The sequence below is a fragment of the Lissotriton vulgaris genome, unplaced genomic scaffold (genome assembly GCF_964263255.1).
Source record: "Lissotriton vulgaris unplaced genomic scaffold, aLisVul1.2 SCAFFOLD_1677, whole genome shotgun sequence".
Classification (NCBI taxonomy): domain Eukaryota; kingdom Metazoa; phylum Chordata; class Amphibia; order Caudata; family Salamandridae; genus Lissotriton; species Lissotriton vulgaris.
The window spans coordinates 287399-309013 of NW_028244593.1; the positions used below are offsets into that span (position 1 = coordinate 287399).

Genomic DNA, 21615 nt, shown 5'->3' on the forward strand with positions numbered 1-21615 from the left:
AAATTTGTTGAAAAAAACAACCTTTTGTCTCAACGTTTTCACCTATAACTTTTTCTAATTTTGACAGCTCTTGGAAAGCAATATACCGTTACATCAGTTAGACCTTCCTGGTTGTGGGGATATATAGGACTTGTAGTTTCACCAAGAACCCGACGAACCCAGATCCAAAAACTGAGCAGCAACTTGCAATGGTATTTTTTCATTTACTGGGTATAGAGCACTTTGTCTTGGAAAATGTAAACATGGAAAAATCTGTATGAAAGATACCTATGTAATTCTGAATTGGGTACAAATTATAGAGTTCAGAAACAGTATATAATTGCTAATTTTAAAACTTGGGAATACTCATACTAGCATGAGAATTATTGGTCATTTTTCAAAAATATATTTTTTTTACACAATGTCTTTCATTGAAAGGGAGAAATGCATGAAAGTTCATTTGGTAATAACAGTTGATTTACAAATCTGGATTACCCCACGTCTCCCAATAAAAACGGTACCTCACTTGTGTGGGTCGGCCTTGTGCCTGCGACAGGAAACGGCGCAAAATGCAACGTGGTCAAACCTAAATTTTGCAGTTACAAATTGACCCTTTTTTGGCAAAGTGTCTACCTGTAGTTTTTGCACCCTAGCTCTGCCGGCACCTAGGGAAACCTAGCAAACCTATACATTTTTGAAAACTAGACACCCAGGGAAATTCAGGATGGGGTGACTCGACTGCCTACCACCAGGTTTTGTTACCCAGAATCCCTTGCAAAGCTAAGAATTTGACAAAATATACACATTTTCCTCACATTTCTGTGGAGGAAAGTTCTGGAATCTGCGTGGATCAACAAATTTCCACCCACCCAGTGTTCCCCCAGGTCTCCTGAAAATAATGGTACCTCACTTGCGTGGGTAGGCATAGTGGCTGCGACACGAAACAGCCCAAAACGCAACGTGGTCTCACCTCAATTTCCCAGTGAAATCTTGCGCTCTTAGGACAAAGAGACTACCTTTTGTTTTTGAGCCCTAGCTCTGCCAGCACCTAGGGAAAACTAGCAAACCTATACATTTTTAAAAAGTAGACACCCAGGGGAATTCAGGATGGGGTGAGTCGACTGCCTACCCCCAGGTTTTGTTACCCAGAATCCCTTGCAAAGCTAAGAATTTGACAAAAAAAACACATTTTCCTCACATTTCTGTGGAGGAAAGTTCTGGAATCTACGTGGATCAACAAACTTCCACCCACCCAGTGTTTCCCCAGGTCTCCCGAAAAAAATGGTACCTCACTTGCGTGGGTAGGCATAGTGGCTGCGACACGAAACAGCGCAAAACGCAACGTGGTTGCACCTCAATTTCCCAGTGAAATCTTGCGCTCTTAGGACAAAGAGACTACCTTTTGTTTTTGAGCCCTAGCTCTGCCAGCACCTAGGGAAACCTAGCAAACCTATACATTTTTTAAAGTAGACACCCAGGGGAATTCAGGATGGGGTGAGTCGACTGCCTACCACCAGGTTTTGTTACCCAGAATCCTTTGCAAAGCTAAGAATTTGACAAAAAAAACACATTTTCATCACATTTCTGTGGAGGAAAGTTCTGGAATCTGCGTGGATCAACAAATTTCCACCCACCCAGTGTTCCCCCAGGTCTCCCGAAAAAAATGGTACCTCACTTGCGTGGGTAGGCATAGTGGCTGCGACACGAAATAGCGCAAAACGCAACGTGGTCGCACCTCAATTTCCCAGTGAAATTTTGCGCTCTTTGGACAAAGAGACTTCCTTTTGTTTTTGAGCCCTAGCTCTGCCAGCACCTAGGGAAACCTAGCAAACCTATACATTTTTGAAAAGCTAGACACCCATGGAAATTCAGGATGGGGTGACTCGTCTGCCTACCCCCAGGTTTTGTTACCCAGAATACCTTGCAAAGCTAAGATTTTGACCAAAAAAACACATTTTCCTGACATTTCTGTGGTGGAAAGTTCTGGAATCTGCGTGGATCAACAAATTTCCACCCACCCAGCGTTCCCCCTGGTCTCCCGAAAAAAATGGTACCTCACTTGTGTGGGTAGGCATAGTGGCTGCGACATGAAACAAGGCAAAACGCAACATGGTCGCACCTCAATTTCCCAGTGAAATCTTGCACTTTTTGGACAAAAAGACTACCTTTTGTTTTTGCGCCCTAGCTCTGCCAGCACCTAGGGAAACCTAGCAAACCTATACATTTTTGAAAACTAGACACGCAGGGAAATTCAGGATGGGGTGACTCGTCTGCCTACCCCCAGGTTTTGTTACCCAGAATCCCTTGCAAAGCTAAGATTTTGACAAAAAAAACACATTTTCCTCACATTTCTGTGGTGGAAAGTTCTGGAATCTGCGTGGATCAACAAATTTTCACCCACCCAGCGTTTCCCCAGGTCTCCCAAAAAAAATGGTACCTCACTTGTGTGGGTAGGCATAGTGGCTGCGACATGAAACAGCGCAAAACGCAACATGGTCGCACCTCACTTTCCCAGTGAAATCTTGCACTTTTTGGACAAAAAGACTACCTTTTGTTTTTGCGCCGTAGCTCTGCCAGCACCTAGGGAAACCTAGCAAACCTATACATTTTTGAAAACTAGACACCCAGGGAAATTCAGGATGGGGTGACTTGTCTGCCTACCCCCAGGTTTTCTTACCCAGAATCCCTTGCAAAGCTAAGATTTTGACAAAAAACACATTTTCCTGACATTTCTGTGGTGGAAAGTTCTGGAATCTGCGTGGATCAACAAATTTCCACCCACCCAGCGTTCCCCCAGGTCTCCCCAAAAAAATGGTACCTCACTTGCGTGGGTAGGCATAGTGGCTGCGACATGAAACAGCGCAAAACGCAACATGGTCGCACCTCAATTTCCCAGTGAAATCTTGCACTTTTTGGACAAAAAGACTACCTTTTGTTTTTGCGCCCTAGCTCTGCCAGCACCTAGGGAAACCTAGCAAACCTATACATTTTTGAAAACTAGACACCCAGGGAAATTCAGGATGGGGTGACTCGTCTGCCTACCCCCAGGTTTTGTTACCCAGAATCCCTTGCAAAGCTAAGATTTTGACAAAAAAAACACATTTTCCTCACATTTCTGTGGTGGAAAGTTCTGGATTCTGCGTGGATCAACAAATTTCCACCCACCCAGCGTTCCCCCAGGTCTCCCGAAAAAAATGGTACCTCACTTGCGTGGGTAGGCATAGTGGCTGCGACATGAAACAGCGCAAAACTCAACATGGTCGCACCTCAATTTCCCAGTGAAATCTTGCATTTTTTGGACAAAAAGACTACCTTTTGTTTTTGCGCCCTAGCTCTGCCAGCACCTAGGGAAACCTAGCAAACCTATACATTTTTGAAAACTAGACACCCAGGGAAATTCAGGATGGGGTGACTCGTCTACCTACCCCCAGGTTTTGTTACCCAGAATCCCTTGCAAAGCTAAGATTTTGACAAAAAAAACACATTTTTCTCACATTTCTGTGGTGGAAAGTACTGGAATCTGCGTGGATCAACAAATTTCCACCCACCCAGCGTTCCCCCAGGTCTCCGAAAAAAAATGGTACCTCACTTGCGTGGGTAGGCATAGTGGCTGCAACAGGAAACGGTTCAAATCGAACGGTGGTGAATTTACAACACCCAATTGCAAAACAACCTTGATTTTTGGGGGGGGTACCTGAGTTTTTGGCCCGGGGCTTTGTGGTATTCTTTGGAAAGTACCAAACCCAAACAGTTCTGAAAAGTAGACACCCGGGGGAGTCCAGGGAGGTATGGCATGCGTAGGTCCCCCAATGTTTTCCTACCCAGAACTCATTGCAAACCTTAAAATTAGGTAAAAATATCACTTTTCCAAACTTTTTTGCGTGGGATCTCGGTGCCGGCAAAAATGCCCTACCACCCAGCATTCACCTTGTTCTCCAGAGTAAAAGGATACCTCACTTGTGTGGGTGCCCCAAAGCAGAACAGTCCGAAAATTAATGTTGAAAAAGTAGTATTTAAGTTTTACAAGTTAAGCCTCCCTGCCTTAGTCACAGGCCTTGGGCCACCACCACACACACACCACCAGCCAAGCACCAATCCACGCACACCGCAAGCCAAGCACCACTCCACATACACCACCAGCCAAGTACCACTCCACACACACCACCAGCCAAGCACCACTCCACACACACCGCAAGCCAAGCACCACTCCACACACACGACCAGCCAAGCACCACTCCACGCACACCATCCAGCCAAGCGCCAATCCACACACACCGCCAGCCAAGCACCACTCCGTGCACGGACAGCCAAGAACCACTCCACGCACACCATCCAGAAAAGCGCAACTCCACGCACACCGCAAGCCAAGCACCACTCCACATACACCGCCAGCCAAGCACCACTCCATGCACAGACAGCCAAGTACCACTCCACGCACACCACCAGCCAAGCGCCACTCCACACACACCACCAGCCAAGCGCCACTCCACACACACCGCCAGCCAAGCGCCACTCCGTGCACAGACAGCCAAGTACCTCTCCACGCACAACATCCAGCCAAGCGCCACTCCACACACATCGCCAGCCAAGCTCCAGCCCAGGCACACCACCAGCCAAGCACCAATCCCATTCCCAACACACCACCAGGCAAGCACAAGACCACGCACACCGCCAACCAAACAACAGACCACGCACACCGCCAGCCAAGCACCAAGTCCACAGACACCGCCAGCCAAGCACCAGTCCACAGACACCTCCAGCCAAGCGCCAAACCATGCACACCGTCAGACAATGAACACTACACGCAAACCAACATCATACTTTAGTTTTTTTTAAAACACAAATAAAAAACAGAAACAAATTGCAAATTGATACAAATCTACTAACACAACAACTAAATCTAAATACACTACACAAATGCCAACTTTGAAACAGAACAATCAGTTTTAAAGACTAGAGACCAGCCTGTTCATTTTACCACTCATGGATGCTCCCAAAACTTCTTTTGTGTGTGATACATTCTAAAACAAGCAGGCACACACAGCCCAGGGTTAGAAGGACAGTCGGGGCAGTACATACGAACCTCCTTCCGCAAACCTCTTCGCCAACAGACTCTACATCTCCGACTGGGAAAGTCTTTTGAGGTTGTAGGAGGAATTTGATCAGGAAAGTGGCGATCTTTCAATCTGGCAACATCCTCCACCACTCCAACTCTAGGAACACTTGCCTGTTCCACTAAAACAAGGCTGCCTACTACAGACTCCTGAAACTTAACAAAAGTCATCTTTGACTGAGGACAAGATTGCTGGAACACAACAAAAGCATTAAAGGTTGCCAAGTGGAAAAGATGGATAGCCAACTTCTTGTACCAAATGTAAGACTTACGAAGAGCAGCATACGGTTCCAACCTCTGATCTACTCTGTCAACACCACCCATGTGCCTATTATAGTCCATAATGCACACAGGTTTGTGCACTTCTGCAACCTGACCCCAAATAGTCAACGCTTCAGTGCTTTCATCATGTATGGAAGTCAACATGTAGACATCTCTCCTGTCTGAAAACTTCACAGCTAAAAACTCCTCACAACGCAATGCACTGCACTGTCCCCGAGCAAGCTTTTTACAAACAAGTTCTTTTGGAAAACCTTTACGGTTACAGCGGATTGTGCCACAAGCAACAGTGTCCACTTTGGCCAATTCCCTGAACAACCGCACACCAGTGTAGAAGTTATCTACATATAAATGATGGCCTTTGTTAAAAAATCCTCTACCAAGTTCCCACACAATTTTCTCAGTCACTCCAAAAGTGGATGGACAACCAGGGGGGTTAATCCTGGATTCCTTACCGGTGTACACCCTGAAATTAGAGACATATCCAGTCTCACTGTCACACAGCATATAAAGCTTAATTCCATAGCGTGCCCTCTTACTAGGAATGTATTGCCTAAATACCAAGCGGCCCTTGAACAACACCAAAGACTCATCCACTGCAATTTCTCTCCCAGGATAAAAGATCTCAGAAAATCGATCAACAAAATGATCAAGGACAGGCCGAATCTTGAAAAGACGGTCACAATCAGGGTGATCTTGTGGCAAAGCATCACCATTGTCAACAAAATGCATCATCCGAAGCAGAAGCAAATACCTATCACGACTCATGACTGCCGGAAATATAGCTGTTGCCATCAAGGGACTAGTAGACCAATATGAAGCCAATGATGGTTTCCTAAGCAAGCCCATCAAAAAAGTTAAACCTAAAAACTTTTTCATCTCCTCCAAATTTGTGGGAGTCCACCGGTTAGCTCGAGCATGGGGCTTAAGGATGGCACTGTTCTCCCTCAAAAACTGTTCTGCATACAAATTAGTCTGCTCTACGATCTCTGCCAAAAACACATCATCCATGAACAACTTGAAAAAATCAATTGGCAAAAAGTTTTCAGTGTTCACCCTACACCCTGGAACACCAGTAAATTCAGGCAATGCCGGCTGCACCATGCCTGGGGCAACCCAGAGGTCAGAACTGTCATCGACAAGTCTCCCAGCCTCAGGCTGCCCCCCAGCTGCCTCTTGTCGTCCCACTACACCAACTGGAAGTCTAGGAGCCCCAGGCTGCCGCCCAGCTGCCTCCCGCCGCACTACACCAACGTGAAGTCTAGCAGACCCACGCTGCACCACAGATGCCTCTTGCCGCACTATCGGCACATCAAGGTCCTCCTCTACCACAGGCACTTCATCCACACCAAAAATAGCTTCATCAGCACTCAGGGTATCTTCATCATCAGACGATGCCATGCGCAGAGAAAACTCACTACCAGAATCTTCACCTTCCATCTCTGCCTCAGAATCAGAGTCACTCTCAGCACCATGGTCAGAGGAAGAATCAAAAAGCATTCCAACAACTTGCTGAGCGGTAATCCGTCGGCTAGCCATTATCCTTACAAATAAAGGAGTCTGCACAAACAACTCAACAACCCCAACACTGTGCAAAGTAAGTTAAAAAATGGAAGCCTTTATCACAAATATCTATATTTAGAAAAAATATACAATTCACTTACAACAGACAAATACACTCACCAGCACCTACTCTGCAAAGACACAGCAAAGAGGCAACGATATCCCACTAGAAAGAAGAAAAAAAACTTACATCTACAGAGGGACACATCAAAGACAAATGCAAAACATGTTTTACAATCACAACAAACAGAAACCAAACATACTCGTATTACTACACACTTTGCAAAAAAAAAACAATTGCATTACAATTGAACAAAAAAGAGGTCTCTTACCAAACACATGCAACTACAGAAACAGCAGAACAACAGAACCACCAGTAACGGAACCGCACACTGCAACACTCTAAAGAGAAAAAAAACGATACACATTAGAAGAAACAAAAACAACACACATAACAACAGGCTATGTCACAAATGGGGTGTCTGTCTCCAAGGGGGGAAGATTATAAATCATTATAAACGTGGGCCCCCTGGAAGCAACCCTACGGAGGGCAGAGAGGCCAAATAAAGACACGGCAGAACATACTTTTGAAATGGGCACAAGGAAGCAACCCTTGGCCAAGGGGTCGCTCCCTATAAAAAAAAAACCCTGGAGTCTAGTGGGCTTTTCTATCCCCCCTGGGTCCAGAAAAAAACAGTCGAGGGGGGGCAGAACAGTCTACAATATTTATAATGCCCCCTGGAAGCGACCCTTCCCCAAGGGGTCGCTTCCTTTTCAAATGCAAACAAATCCCTGGTGACTAGTGGGCTTTTCTGCCCCCCCCCCCCCCTGGGTGCAGATCGGCCCAAAAACGGCCAATCTGCCCCAGGGGGGGGTAGAAAAGTCTGAAAAAATATTTTATCCCCCTAAGGAGGTCGCTTCCTTTTCAAACATACAGAAATCCCTGGTGACTAGTGGGCTTTTCTGCCCCCCCTGGGTGCAGATCGGCCAAAAAAACGGCCGATCTGCCCCAGGGGGGGCAGAAAAGTCTGAAATATTATTTGCCCCCAAATGGAAGCGACCCTTGCCCAAGGGGTCGCTTCCAGCACAAAAACAAAACACACAAACACAATCCCTGGTGTCTAGTGGGGCATTCCTGGTGCACGATCGCGACGCTGTGCGCGATCTTGCACCAGGAATGCCCTGCATTGGGACATCAGGGGAGAGGAAACACAGTTTCCTCCCCCCCCCCGATGCCTCAAGGCACCGAAAACCGCCCCACCGGAGCACAACACACCAACCTGAATGCTGGACGCGCTGGAAAGAAATGGATTCCAGCGCGTCCAGCGCTTCCTGATGACGTCGGCGCACGCTGTGCGCGCTGACGTCACCAGGAAGCGTGGGGGGGCCAGGGGGTGGCAGCGGAAAGTCTTCTGCTGCCACCCCTGCAGAAACAAACATGATCACTGCACAGGGGGGGGAGCGCCAGCGCTCCCCCCCCAGGGCTGTACTGATGACGGAGCGGTTCCGTCATCAGCACAGCCAAACCGATGCTGATGACGGAACCGCTCCGTCATCAGCATCGAAGGGGTTAAGCCCCACTCCTTGCACTCAGCCCTAACCCTCACAATTACCCAAGACTTTCCATAACGTTTTGGAGAGGGGCCCGACTTCAAAATATTTTGGGTAAGGGGGGCTCAGAGCAAAAAAGTTTGAAGACCTCTGCCCTAGGGGGTGCTGGGTCCCGAGGGGAGCCAGACTTAACCCCTTGACAGATGCTATATATATATATATAACCCAGTGTATTGACTCAGGCAACTGATGTTGTGAGGTAACACAAACAAATTGAGAGGTTGCGATTATACATTGATAAAGCAAGTTGTGCCAAAAGATTTAAAGTTGCAGGTAAATTTGTTTTGCTCCTTTTTTTCTAGTCAAAGGCAGTTAACACATAAATTCCAGGAGTCTGTATATTGTTGAAAGGAGTACATAAGGCTTCCATTTACCCCCAGAGACAAGTTTACAGGAATTAGAGCAAGTTTAGCTCATAAAACAAGCTCAGAGACATTTAGGTGACATATAAACCTGTAATTTTTAGAAATAAAGTGTTGCAGTCCAGAGGAGCTAAGCGCAGACATGACTCTGAGGTGATTCAATGTTTGCCAAGGGCCTTCATGTATAAACTCCCTTATTATTAGGCATTATCTCAGATATTTGGAGTTATATAGTGCAATAGTGTCAGTCAGTCAAAATACTTTATTTTCGATAAATTAATATCATAAAAAGACATAGGCAAAAATACAATCTTATACAGACAACAGCACATAATTATACATGATCAGATCTTAATTAATTTACATTCTCTAGTTTTATACAAAATGAAAAAGATAAGAAACACATTATCATATAACAGACTCAATTTTTTTTTTAAAGTATTAAAAAGAGGTCAGTAAGTTAAAACCATATATACATATTGCATTTCAGGATATTAATTCATGTTATAAAACATTTTCCTATGACCAGTATTTGATTTCATCACTTATGGGGTCATATTTGTTATATTATCGGGCAACATCCTTTTCTTGATCCTAACAGCCCCTACTAAAAAACTCGCAACATGGAACATAATCCTGGGGGTCTGTAATAACTGTAGGAACAGGAGCGCTGGCCTAACCTGCATAAAACCTGCCTCCTTTAAGATAGAGTGTTCTGGATTGAAAAATTGTCACAGGTACACGGCATAGCATTTTCGGGAGTACACCAAGTTCAAAAATGTCCGAGAGTTAAATGTATCAAATTGAACCGAAAACGCGTCAAAAGAAAGCGATGAAAAGGTTGATTTACAGTAATTAGGTATGATTCTGGTCCAGCATGAGTGCTCAGAATAATACTAGTCCGCACTGTTGGTTTTTCGAGCTCTACTTGTTCCCTTTCCAACCTTAAAGCTTCTCCCATCAGGCCTTTAATAAGCTCAATATCTTTAACAGTTATAGAGGCCGGGAAAGAAAAGAGATCTGGTCTCCCCACTTTAACAAGACAGTTCTTAATGTAGGCTAGCCACTGGATTTTATTTACTCTGTACAGTTGCAAGCAGTCTTTTAGAATAATATGATTAAGGGGAATTTCTTGGTTCAGCCATGTCTTTAACCAAGCCAGAACGGGAGCCACTTTAATCTGGTCTGAAATATAACCTAAACCAAGTTCAGTATGAACTATATATGTTGAGGAGGACTGTGGTACAGAGAGAACAGCTCTTAAAAATTTGTTCTCAGTAATCTGTAAATTTTCCATGGAACAATAGCCCCATATAGCGCTTCCATATGTAGCAACGGCAAGACATTTAGCTTTATACATTTTTAAAAGAATTGCTACTGGCCTTGCTCCCAATTTTTTTGAAAAGCCCTGCAATGCAGAAGAAGATCTGGCAAGGGAGATGATCCTATTTTTTATCTGGGGGCCCCATGTGCCTCTGTCATCAAAAGTGATACCTAGATAAGTGAAAGTGGCAACCCTACAAAGTTCTTGTTTGCCACTAGTAAATGTTTTTGTGAGCTTATTTTTTGTACCCTTACCCAGTATCATTATTTGAGACTTTTTTACATTAATTTTTAGGTCCAATAACCCCATGAAGTCCTCAAAGGCATCTAGGAGTCTTTGGAGACCGACACCAGTGCGCAAGAGCAGGACGGCGTCATCCGCGTATAGGAGAACCAGGATTCCCAGTTATCCTATACGTGGGATGTCAATGGATGCCTCTCTAAGTGCTGGTTCCAGGACATTTATGTAGACTGTAAATAAAAGAGGGGCCAAAATACACCCCTGCCTAACCCCCCTTTCTGATTTAAAGTGGCTCGTGCAACGCCCCTCCTGGGTAACTCTGACCGAGGCTATTAGGTCAGTGTGTAAATCTGCTAAAAGGCAAACAAGTGCCCTATCTAATCCTATCTCAAGCAGAATTCTCCATAATTTAGCGCGGTTTACCAGATCAAAGGCTGACGAGAGATCCATGAAACCTAAGTACATGGACCCCTCTTTAGCCCTTGCATACTTCTCTACCAACAAGTGCAAATTAAGGCCTTGATCTATTGTGCTCATTTTTGATCTAAAGCCATACTGAACGTTTGATAGGACCCTATTTTCTATTAACCAGTCATTCAGTTTTGATAAAATAACCCGGCCCAGTATTTTCACCGATGAATCTATCAATGAAATGGGTCTGTAACAGGATGGGTCTTGCCTGTTACCTTTTTTAAAGACCGGTATAATGATGGATTTTTTCCAGGAATCCGGGATTTTATCAGATGAAAGACCATTAAAAACATTACATATGACCTTAGACCAAAATTTCGGGGCACTTTTAAAGACATCCCCTGGTACCCCATCGGGACCCGGTGCCTTATTTTTTAAGGTCAGATCTATCGCCTTTTCCACTTCTGTGGCAACAAAAATAACGGGATCCACAGGGGTAAATGGTGTGATTTCCTCAGCTTCTGTGATAGGAACAGAAGTGGTGGCACTGCTAGCTTCCGAGAATATTTGGCTAAAATGTTCAATCCAGCCCTCATCTGGAATATTTGCCTCTAGGGGGTATTTTCTTCATCCGAAAAGAGTGTCTGGTTTATAATTTTCCAAAAATGGCCACTATCTTTTAAAGTTTCTGGTTCAAGAAGTTGGGCCAAAGCGTTATCTTTTAGGACCCTCTTCCTTTCCAGGATAGTTTTTTTATAAGCAATCCTAGCATTAGCGATATCTGCGCGGTTCTTAGGGATGGCTTTCAGAGTTTTTAATAGCACGCCATGCGCTTTTGAGCATTTCCTATCGAACCATCTTTTTCCCTGTAGCGGGGGCTGCCTCGATTTTTTCTGCAGACTTTGGATAATTACAATACAGATATTATCAAATGCTGCTATAACATCCTTACATTCTATTCTATTCGCTAAGCATATTGCAACTTCATCCTCCACTTTGGACAAGACCTCTTGTAGAAAAGTTTCAGGGACTATTTTTGTCCATTTCAGCCTACGGTTTTGATCTTTTACCATAACATTTTGTCCCCCTCTAACTTTTACTGATTTTAAAGAAATTAAATCCGAATGCATCATTTCAATTAAAACAGGGTTATGATCGCTAAAAACTGACGCCTCTGTATAGTATTTTATCACATTATTTAACAAATAAGAAGACACAAAAATATAATCTATAATAGTGCCCACGTCTTTACCCTTGAAAGTAGGGGACCTATCTTTCCCATCCCCACATCCTGATTCATGTAGGTTCCATCTTGCAAGAAATGTTTCGAGGAGCTCTCCTCGCCTAGTATGTTCCAGATGGACAGGTGTGGAGAGGGGGGGGACCATCAGCATCATGAATAATGCAGGGTAGTGTACATGGGTGAATGTTAAAGTCCCCTAATATTATCAATTCAAAGGCATTTACATTAGTACTGTACGTTGACAAAAATGTATCCAATAGTTCCAAGTTTTGACTGGTATGCTCATTTGCCTGTGAATTATAAAAATTAACAAACATAATCTTGGTTTTATCCTGAATAGATAGTTCAACAATCAGACAGTTTTCCGAGCCCGAAGAACATTGAGTTAATGTTCCTTTTATGTCCAATTTGAAAAGGGTTAACAGACCCCCCTTAGATCTTCCTGCCACACTACTACTGGCTGGGTTGAAAAAATGGCAAAATCCATCCAAAGAAAAACTATTTGTTTGGTCCCAGGTCTCTTGTAGGGCAATGATATCATAGGATTTTAATGTCTATAGCCAATCGTCATTCCCAATTTTGTTCTTCAAGCCAGCAATGTTCCAAGTAGCAATTTTAAAAGACGGAGTTAATGTCTGACTAGAATTCTCCGGAACAACAGGCAGTCAATCGTTTTCCTCTAATGATGACAGGGCAGAAAAACGATTATAGAGAGGTAAACTGTGATCAAACTGCCTGTTTGCCACCTGATAACAGTAAGAGTCCGCTCTAATGTGTTGCAGGGGTACATTTAAAGGAGCATTCGACCCACAACCAGTCATTCCCCTCCCAGGCCCATGTGCAAGATACCTTTGGTTATGAGGCACTCGATGTTGGGAGTTGTCCAGATGATTATAGAAAAAACCAAGAGGTCTAGCACATACTGAGTTATCAAGGTTTGGTAGGGAGGCCGCTCTAAGGAGGACAGTTGCAACGTGTTGCGGATGTTTAAAATTTACAATAATGCAGTCCCCACTTGTGTTTTTCCTACCATTGCCAATCCAACTGACTCTGCGTGTAGATATTATATTGTTGGAAAAGGCATACGGAAAGCCACAGTTCCTATTCAACCAAGCAAGGGTTTTATTTTTTAAGGCTGTATGTGTTTCTAGCCTAGGGTCTGTTAGGCAGGAGTCAACCTCAGGTACATTTGTTAAAACCACCGTGTATGGAACACACTCCGGTGGGAGGTTGACAGAGTTCTTCCTCCTGATCCTACTTCGCCCGGCCGTATCTCCCCCTGCTAGGTTATTTTGGGTACCATTTAGTGCTACTTGGGGTTGTGCTGGTGTTTGTACTATAGGTGTTGCCACTATTGGTGGGTTTGCAGTTGAGATGTTCGGTGCATGTACAACTGTGGGCGCCTGAGCAGTAACCCCTAGGCCATTATCCCTAGAGCTAACTGATACTAGGCCATCGGGTCCCTCTGCAGTATTACCCGAATGACCTTGTAGGCCAGTTTGAGGACTCATCTGAGTAGGGAGCCGGGTCATGTGGGAATCTATAAGACTACCAAGTCTAGAGACCTCACTGGCAACTAAATCTATCTTTTCCTCCAGGGGTCTAATCAATGCCTTTAGTTTAGTCTCCATAATGGAAACCAAGAGTTCAATGTGGGCTGGATGTAAAGTGCTCCCACCCACTGTATTTGCAGGCTCGGGGCTATCTTCCCTATTCTGTGGTGTTGGGCCTGTCTTTTTAGTCTTCCTACCCACCACCCTTTTGACAGTTGCCTTCCTGCAAGCACGCACTATCCTCCGTACAGGTGTTTGAGGTGGAGAGGGCCTTGGGGAGGGTGATGATCTCTGACTAGGGGTAGTTTCAGTTACAATTTCCCGCTCCTCTGTTGGCGTTATAGTGGAATCGTCATTAATTATGTCATCATTATTTGCAGCGGGCAAACCACTGTCTATATGAGGCAACAGTGTGGAAGGTGCACTCAGCTTTATAGGTGAACTATCTGGACTACCCCTCCCTAGTGATAATCTCCTGTCTTTATTAATTTTGCTTACAACCTTAACAAGATAATTATCCATTGTCCGGACCTCATTTGCTGCCGCTGGTTTAGCCGACCTGAGCTTAGACATAATGAGGCCCTACAGATGCAAATTTTAGGGTATATGAGGTAGCAAGAGTGAAGCCTGATTGTGGTAAAAAGAACTATCAGGGCAATAAGACCAAGTTATTAAAACAAAACATAAAACAATGAATAAAAAAGTAGAGCTTACTCTATGTCCATAGACCAAATACAAGGAGCCAAAGTCCGTGGCCCAGCCCAGCCTCCTCTGGCCGCAGACGGCCCCGCCCTTGTCCCGGGCTTCTCCCGGGCACGCCCGCGCGCGTCCCGCGGGACAAGGGACAAGGGAGCCGGTGTTCCTTTATGCCCCCAGGCACTTCCTGGTTTCGAGGGCGTCGGCGGCTTCCTTGCCGCAAGGGGCTGCTGGGAGTTGTGGTTTCTTCGTGACCCGGCGGAGCCAAGCCCGGCCAGGCCACCAGCGGAGCAAAGCCCTCCTCTGACCACAACGATGATGCCGCCCAGCACAAGCGCACAGCGGAGTAAAGCCCGGCCGTGAGCAGCTCTCCGGTTGCAGAAGTGCAATAGTGAATTGAACTTGCCAACAGAAATGACATAAACTATAGTTACTTGATATTCTTCCAAATGAAGTGGTGGAGATGAAGCAATGCTATGTCAGAAGGTTTAGCTGAGAAAAAGCTTCGGTTTCCAAGAATATTTAGCTGAGAAAATAACATTATCACAATAGGCGTGAATTTATGATACAAAGGTCGTGACAGAGGCCCCTTATATGACTAGCAGCTGCTCAGAATCCAAGGAAAGTAATATGCCTTAAAACGCAATAGTATTTTATTCCAGAGTATGTTAAAGGGATAAATGTACTATGATGGCTCTCAACTGCTGAGAGACTTCTTTTGCACTTTTCACAGTCAAAGGAAATGTATATGTAGATTCCAGCAGCCTGCAAATTGTAGAAAGAAGAACGTTCAGTTTTAGTTTATCCTGAAGTAAAGCTGACAGGAGCCAGAACACATTTTTCTCAGGAAACGATCCCAAAGATAGTTGACTGTCAAAAGGGCTAGCAGTTCCCTGGAGATAAACAGTTGCAGTCTACAGAAGCTAAGCGCTGACACGAGTTTGAGCTGATTTATTGTGAAAGAGTCACTGTGAGTAGAAACCCCTCAGCTAATTCTATAAATAACTTCATTGCCAGGGATGGTGGGTTATGAAATTCTGTCAGCAGTTACTCATGTAGATAATGTTGGCACATGTTGCAGATGAAAGCAGAGAAACCGCTCACCTCACAAATCTCCACACATCAACGGCAGAAGCTTGTCAGAGAGGCGGGCGCAGTGATTGCGCGAGTCTCGAGGCTTCAAGTGTGTTGTCAGGCCCAACCGGTGCTCATTCCCCCAAGCATTCCTCAGCTTTTAAAAAGCCTCAAAAAGGTCGCTGGTCAAAATAAACGCACGCCAGACATGACCATGTTTTTCAGCCTGGTGGGGAACGTCGCAGTGACAGTCCTGGAGTCACTGTAAACAATGCTGCCTCCTCATGGGTGCCGTCCCGGAGCGGAGCTCCTCGTTTAGGCAGCCATTTCCCTACGTGCGCAGACCACGCCCCCCTGGAACTTTTTCTTCACGCAAGTGCCGGTATGGTGATAAAATTGTGAGGGTTGGGCATATTGTTGTCAAGGTGATTCAAGGATCCATCTGAAATATGCATCAGCTGTGACGATAGCCATCCGGTGCTATACTGTTAAGGTTTCTGTGCCTCGCCCTGTTGTGGTGCACAGACCAACATGACAACCACATGAAGCATAGCAGGGTATGTGGTCTTCAAAGCATGGCTCTTGAAGCTGTATTTAAGTGGTATGGACTGGTTGTCTTACCCCTTGGCTAAGGATTGCACACACCCCAATAGAGCTTTTGGGGGAGTAGGGGGTTTCTCAGTTCGAGCGCCTTAGGTGACATCTACATTTTGGGAATACCAAATTTGAGTTTAATTTAGGTTAACTTTAACTTAATTATGCAGAACACTTTGAGAATTGGGTTCCAGGACGCCTAGCCAAGAGTGCAAAATTACAAGTCACCAATACCTCAGTTTCATAGCTGCCCTATGTACTCGTTTTGTAAAAGATCCACGTACTATAAAAGTTTTGAAAATGGCTCATACCAACATCGAGTGTTTTTTTTGCATCTGAGAATTGATCCAAATGTGTAATGATGTCATTTTGTGTCCAACTGCAGGTACTATACAGTGGCTCACTCCTTGGAAATTCAAATAAGAAGTCACATCGCCTGGGAGAGATGGTGACGCCTCTAGCAGAACATGGATTAAAGCTAACGAAAAAGTAAGGAGGGTCTACATTTTTTAATGATGCAAAGCTATCTCGTTTTTATGGATCACAGACCTGTCCCGTCACCGCCACTCTGCGTGACTTTACACAAACTTACTTGATCATACTGTGTGAGGAGAAGGCCAAGAATGCTATTTAACTCTGTGCTTAACTCACAACTATTTTCGTACGTAAAGCAGACGTATGTATTCAAAAACAGCTCTTAGTTCATAGAATCTATATTACATGACTTGTACATTGCCAATCAACCCTCTTGAGCGGTATACACCTGTTACAACGCAACTTTTACAACTACCTACCATTACAACGCAACTTTTACAACGCATACCATTACAACGCATTGCGCTGGGGGGCGCTCTAGGATAGGGAATAAGTTTAATTTACTATCCAACACCTTCCCTAGTGTCCACGGGGACTGGAGTTGGAATAGTAAATTATACTTACCACTATCCAGCACCTCTAAGCACTATGCGTTGTAATGGTATGCGTTGTAATGGTCGCGTTGTAATGGTAGGTAGTTGTAATGGTATGCGTTGTAACATCATACAAGATGTGTGGTGGAAGCACAAACGCATAGGTGTGTGGATGTTAACAAACATTTCACAAGTGGTATCACTTCCTGGAAACACAGGGCCTGGTTCACAAAGGTAAACTTAAACATTTGTGTAAGTTTACGATTGTTTAAAATTTACAAAGGTATTTTACGAGTAGTATTTTAGCACAGTCCTATCTTTTTATGTGCAGAAACTCCCCTGTCGTAAAGATACTACTCGTAAAATACCTTTGTGAGTAGCAAACAATCATAAACTTACACAAAAGTTTGTTTACCTTTGTGCATAAGGCCCTGTAACTCTTGTTCACTTTAGATGAAAGCCGCAGTAAATATTTTTTCAGTGTAAGAAAGAGATGTGTACACTTCTATATTTGATGAAGGTGTAAAAGTGGTTTTTGCATAGGGGCAATGTTTTATCCACAGAGATCAAAAACCAAAACTTACTAATGCACATTTCTGCCATGCACGCTCAAATGGCGTGTGTGCTACGTGTACATATGTTGGAGGTGGAATATGCGAGAGAAATCTGCGCTTTGTATAGATTCCCATGTCTCTCAGAATTTGGCTCTGTGCCTTTTAAAAAATGTGCAAATCTACTCAAATCCTATACGTACAATGTATACATATGCACATGCTACATGATTTACTGCTGAAGTCAAAAGCTGCAGTCCAGTCTGGGAGCTTAAATCAGTCCTGCAAAATATTTTAATATAGACCCATAATGCACCAACACTATCTAGAAGAATTAAAGGGCGATCACTTCCGCCAATATTTGTTCTAAGCGACAGTGGCACATCAAGTGATGGAGACAATACTTCATCTTTGGCACAACACATGGACAGTTCAATGCTTGTTCTACCATAAATACAAATCAGTATGTGAATTAACACGAAGGGTGGGTGATTTGCAAAAAACTGTACAGGATGGGTTTTAAAGCATGTTGGGTATTTCAGATTGTATTAATTCACTTTGTACAGAAATAAAAGAGGAAGGAAAGGCACAGGGGGAGAGAGTGTTACAGCCACTTACTTTCAGGCTTTTGGGGCAGGGTGGAGCGACAATACCCATGTTGGCGTCCCTCACAAGCATAATGAACAGTGAAGTTTGCAGAGCGAGGGGACAGACCCACTCGTCCCAGTGTTATGTTCTGGGCCCTAGACAGGGCTTTACCCCCCAGCTTTTTTGGGGGTGCCTCGAAAGGGGGCTCTAGGGGGCTCTATTTTCGGGCCTCAAAGGTAGGGTGACCAGACGTTCTGGTTTTTGTTTGTTGTAACTAGTGTGGGTAACATGTCTTTATAGTGAAATACTGCCAATTTCGTTTTTCACTATTGAAAGGCTATCTTGCCCATAGGATTACATGGGGAATGCTGTGTAACATGTTTACCTGCATATCTTCCCATAATGGCAAGATAGACATATGGAATCTGGTATCTCTTAACTCAGAATTTAATAACACATCCTTTAGTGAAGATGGTTTATAAATTCTAAGTTTGGAAATAGCACTTTTAGAAAGTGGCTATTTTCCAGTGCAACCTTTCTGTGTGCCTCTGCCTGGTTGTGTATTGAATGTCTGGTTTGTGAGTGACAGGGGCTTATACATAATAAATATAATTTTATTATCCTTTGCTGGATGTGACTTCATGATTTTCTTAAGCACACAATGCTAGTTATCTTGATTTAGACCACGCCCCTACTCGGATAGGCCACACCCCTTTCAGAAATGTGCCATGCCCCTTTTAGAGCACCACCAGTTTTTTTTCCCCAATTAAAGCTCTGGCCCTAGGCCCACATGCTGTCGGAAGGATGACACGGACACTGGAATATGGCACTGGGAACTAGCCACGAGCACGTGCACTCAGGCTCTTTTATACGCTGGGTCACCTGACTGGTGGTGACGCCCGTGTTGGATGGGTGAGGTTGTGTGTGTGTGTGGGCCAGCCTTCGAGGGAGTGGCTGGTAGAAACACTAGACTGTGTCCAGCAGGACACAACAGCCGATTTGTAGAGTTTAGTTCCAAGCACCGTTACTTGTCTTAACCTCATACATTTTTTGTAAAAAATAAATATTTTTATTGATTTTCAACCGTTTCCAATTAGTATCATTTCCATTGGTTAGAATTACGAGGCTGTACAGCAATTCTGCATTTTAAAAAAGTGTAGCAGTCATGTGATAGTGGAAAGGCGGAAAACTCAATCTAGAATTTGAATCAAAACTCTAGTATCCCGTGACAGGTCGATTAGACCTTTTTACCTGTCATAGAGTGTAGAAGGTAATCTACTTCAACCAGTCAATACGAACCACTTCCATTTCCTTCCCCAAAGAACTACTGACAAAAGGTCAAGTTTGAAAATGTATTATAAAGCCAAAAGCAATTGTGTATATAAACACCTCAGTAAAAGGTTCAGCAAATACACAGGTACTAATACAAACATGATCCCACGGAAAAGTCTCAATCGACTAAGAAACCGCACTAATATAATTTCCAAGACCACCAGGCTCGCAAGAATTGCTATAATTTGGGTCTTGGTAGGCATGGACGAAAAGAAGAAATACATCAAGATAAATCTGTCCCTACACTATACTAAGTGTCATCCCTACCACCAGGTTCCCTCCTAACAAAGGTGTCAGCCGTGGTGACTTCCAAAGAAGTTCACTCACTCAATTCGGACTTAGCCTCTTGAGCTCATCTCGCACAGTAGCTCTCTGCCTACCCAGCATCTTTCTTTGCCCTCGTGCGCTTCTACTCTGCTCTCCTCCCGGGGTGCTGTCCCTAATACGAAACCCACTATTCGGTTGACACGCCCCAAGAGACGCCCCTCTCAGAGTGTTAGTTTTCAAAGGGTCTTCATCTTGATGTCTTCATCCTTGTTCGTTGAAAAACGGCCTTGGATCCCACAGTCGTCTCCTCTTGAAGTTGCTTCCCTAAAATTCCACAACCACTCCTCCGGGTCTGTAACTATCATCCTAACTCTCATATACAATGGGCCCTTCTTTACTATCTTTGGTTAACCTCGCACCTGCAAAGGAATGCACATAAATCGATTCGCAACAACGTGCTACTTGCAATTAATTCTTTAAGGCAACCTTCTAGGAAAAAGGCAGTTCCATGATTAAACGTTAGCAGACACATTCCTAGCTCGGCCTACACAGTCCGCTATCCCCACCTGGGCCTCTGCACATTTCGAGATGTCATCCCCTAACTTTGGCAAACAGTTTTACTCGTTAGGCCTACATCATTATAGCAAAAGAAAGAATACATTTTCCAACTAAACACTTCTATGTCGTTACATGAATACAATGATGAATTACTAAACATGCATTGGAGTACATGATGCTTCTTTAGACATCCTTTAACTGAATTAGCATTTCCTTCACAATTACATTTCTAGGTTACATGGCATTAAGATTTCAAAAGCACGTTATGTTACAGCTATGGAAAATTCTGATACATGAGTTCATAGCTTTGTGTCACACTTAAACATGATTATAAGCCTCTATATATACAGGTGCAAGTTACTTGTGAATATGATGCACCCCTACAATTTCTAACACAGTTTTGCGCTCTCTCAGTCCCTCCTTTGATGACCTGTGTCATCACCACCATCCCACATTCCTTTAGGGTAGGGACCAATTTTTAAACAGCACTCGTGGCGACGTTCCCTCGCCGGAGCATTTCTAATGCTCTTAAACTCCTGTATTGATTGTCCTGCAACTCTTCCATTCTCCGCGTCTGTCCCCTTACTGATCTATCCAACCTATTGGACCTATAGCATTTGTACAATCTCAACAAACCCCATATTCCAACCACACAGGCTACTATGATGAGGAGGGGCTCCAATATGTATTCAAGAAAACTCCTACCCAGGTTTGCAAACCAATTTCCAACACCTCCAAGGCCCTTGCCAACCTTTTCCCATGTGTTTTCTTGTGTCAAATCGTTAATTTCATAGTGGATTGCAGTAATGTTGCGTATATATTTCTTCAGATCTTTAGAATTGTCCGGAATATACGTGCAACATTCCTGGACCTTCAAAAGTTTACAGACTCCGCCCTCTTTTGCTAAAAGGACGTCTAAGGCAAGGCGGTTTTGTAAAACCATCGCCCGTATCGACAACATCTCACCATGAATCAACACCAGTGATTTTGCCGTACTCATCGACAATTCATCCACCACTGTTGCTAATCTTCGTATCTTTACATCATTTAAAATCACTCCCAGCATTGGTATGGCAGCACCAAACACATCCCCCACTATTGCAGCAGCACTTTCTCCTCTCTTTACTCTTGTTAACTTGCCACCCTCAACTTGAGCAAAAACCTCAGTGTGATATATCTTGGGAAAGATAATCGCCAGGTAACATGTCCCATACCACTTATCCGGCAATCTCACGTATGCATTTCTTCCACAAACGAAATACACCGTAGGGATCATTTGCACCACACTCTTCAGAAAGTCTTTGGTATAATATTCTAATTTGAAAGTGTGTTCACAAGTTGTCTCACCCACATACATTTTTTCGTAGTA

General features: G+C 44.1%; 1 protein-coding gene across 1 annotated transcript in view; it reads left to right on the forward strand.

Moving 5' to 3' along the window:
• LOC147667191 (acyl-CoA dehydrogenase family member 11-like) overlaps window positions 1-21615 on the forward strand; it is a 156311-nt gene that overhangs the window by 101613 nt on the left and 33083 nt on the right. The window contains exon 3 of the mRNA XM_086948861.1: window positions 16428-16531. Coding sequence (XP_086804987.1) covers window positions 16428-16531 — 104 coding nt within the window. The remainder of the gene's footprint in view (window positions 1-16427; window positions 16532-21615) is intronic.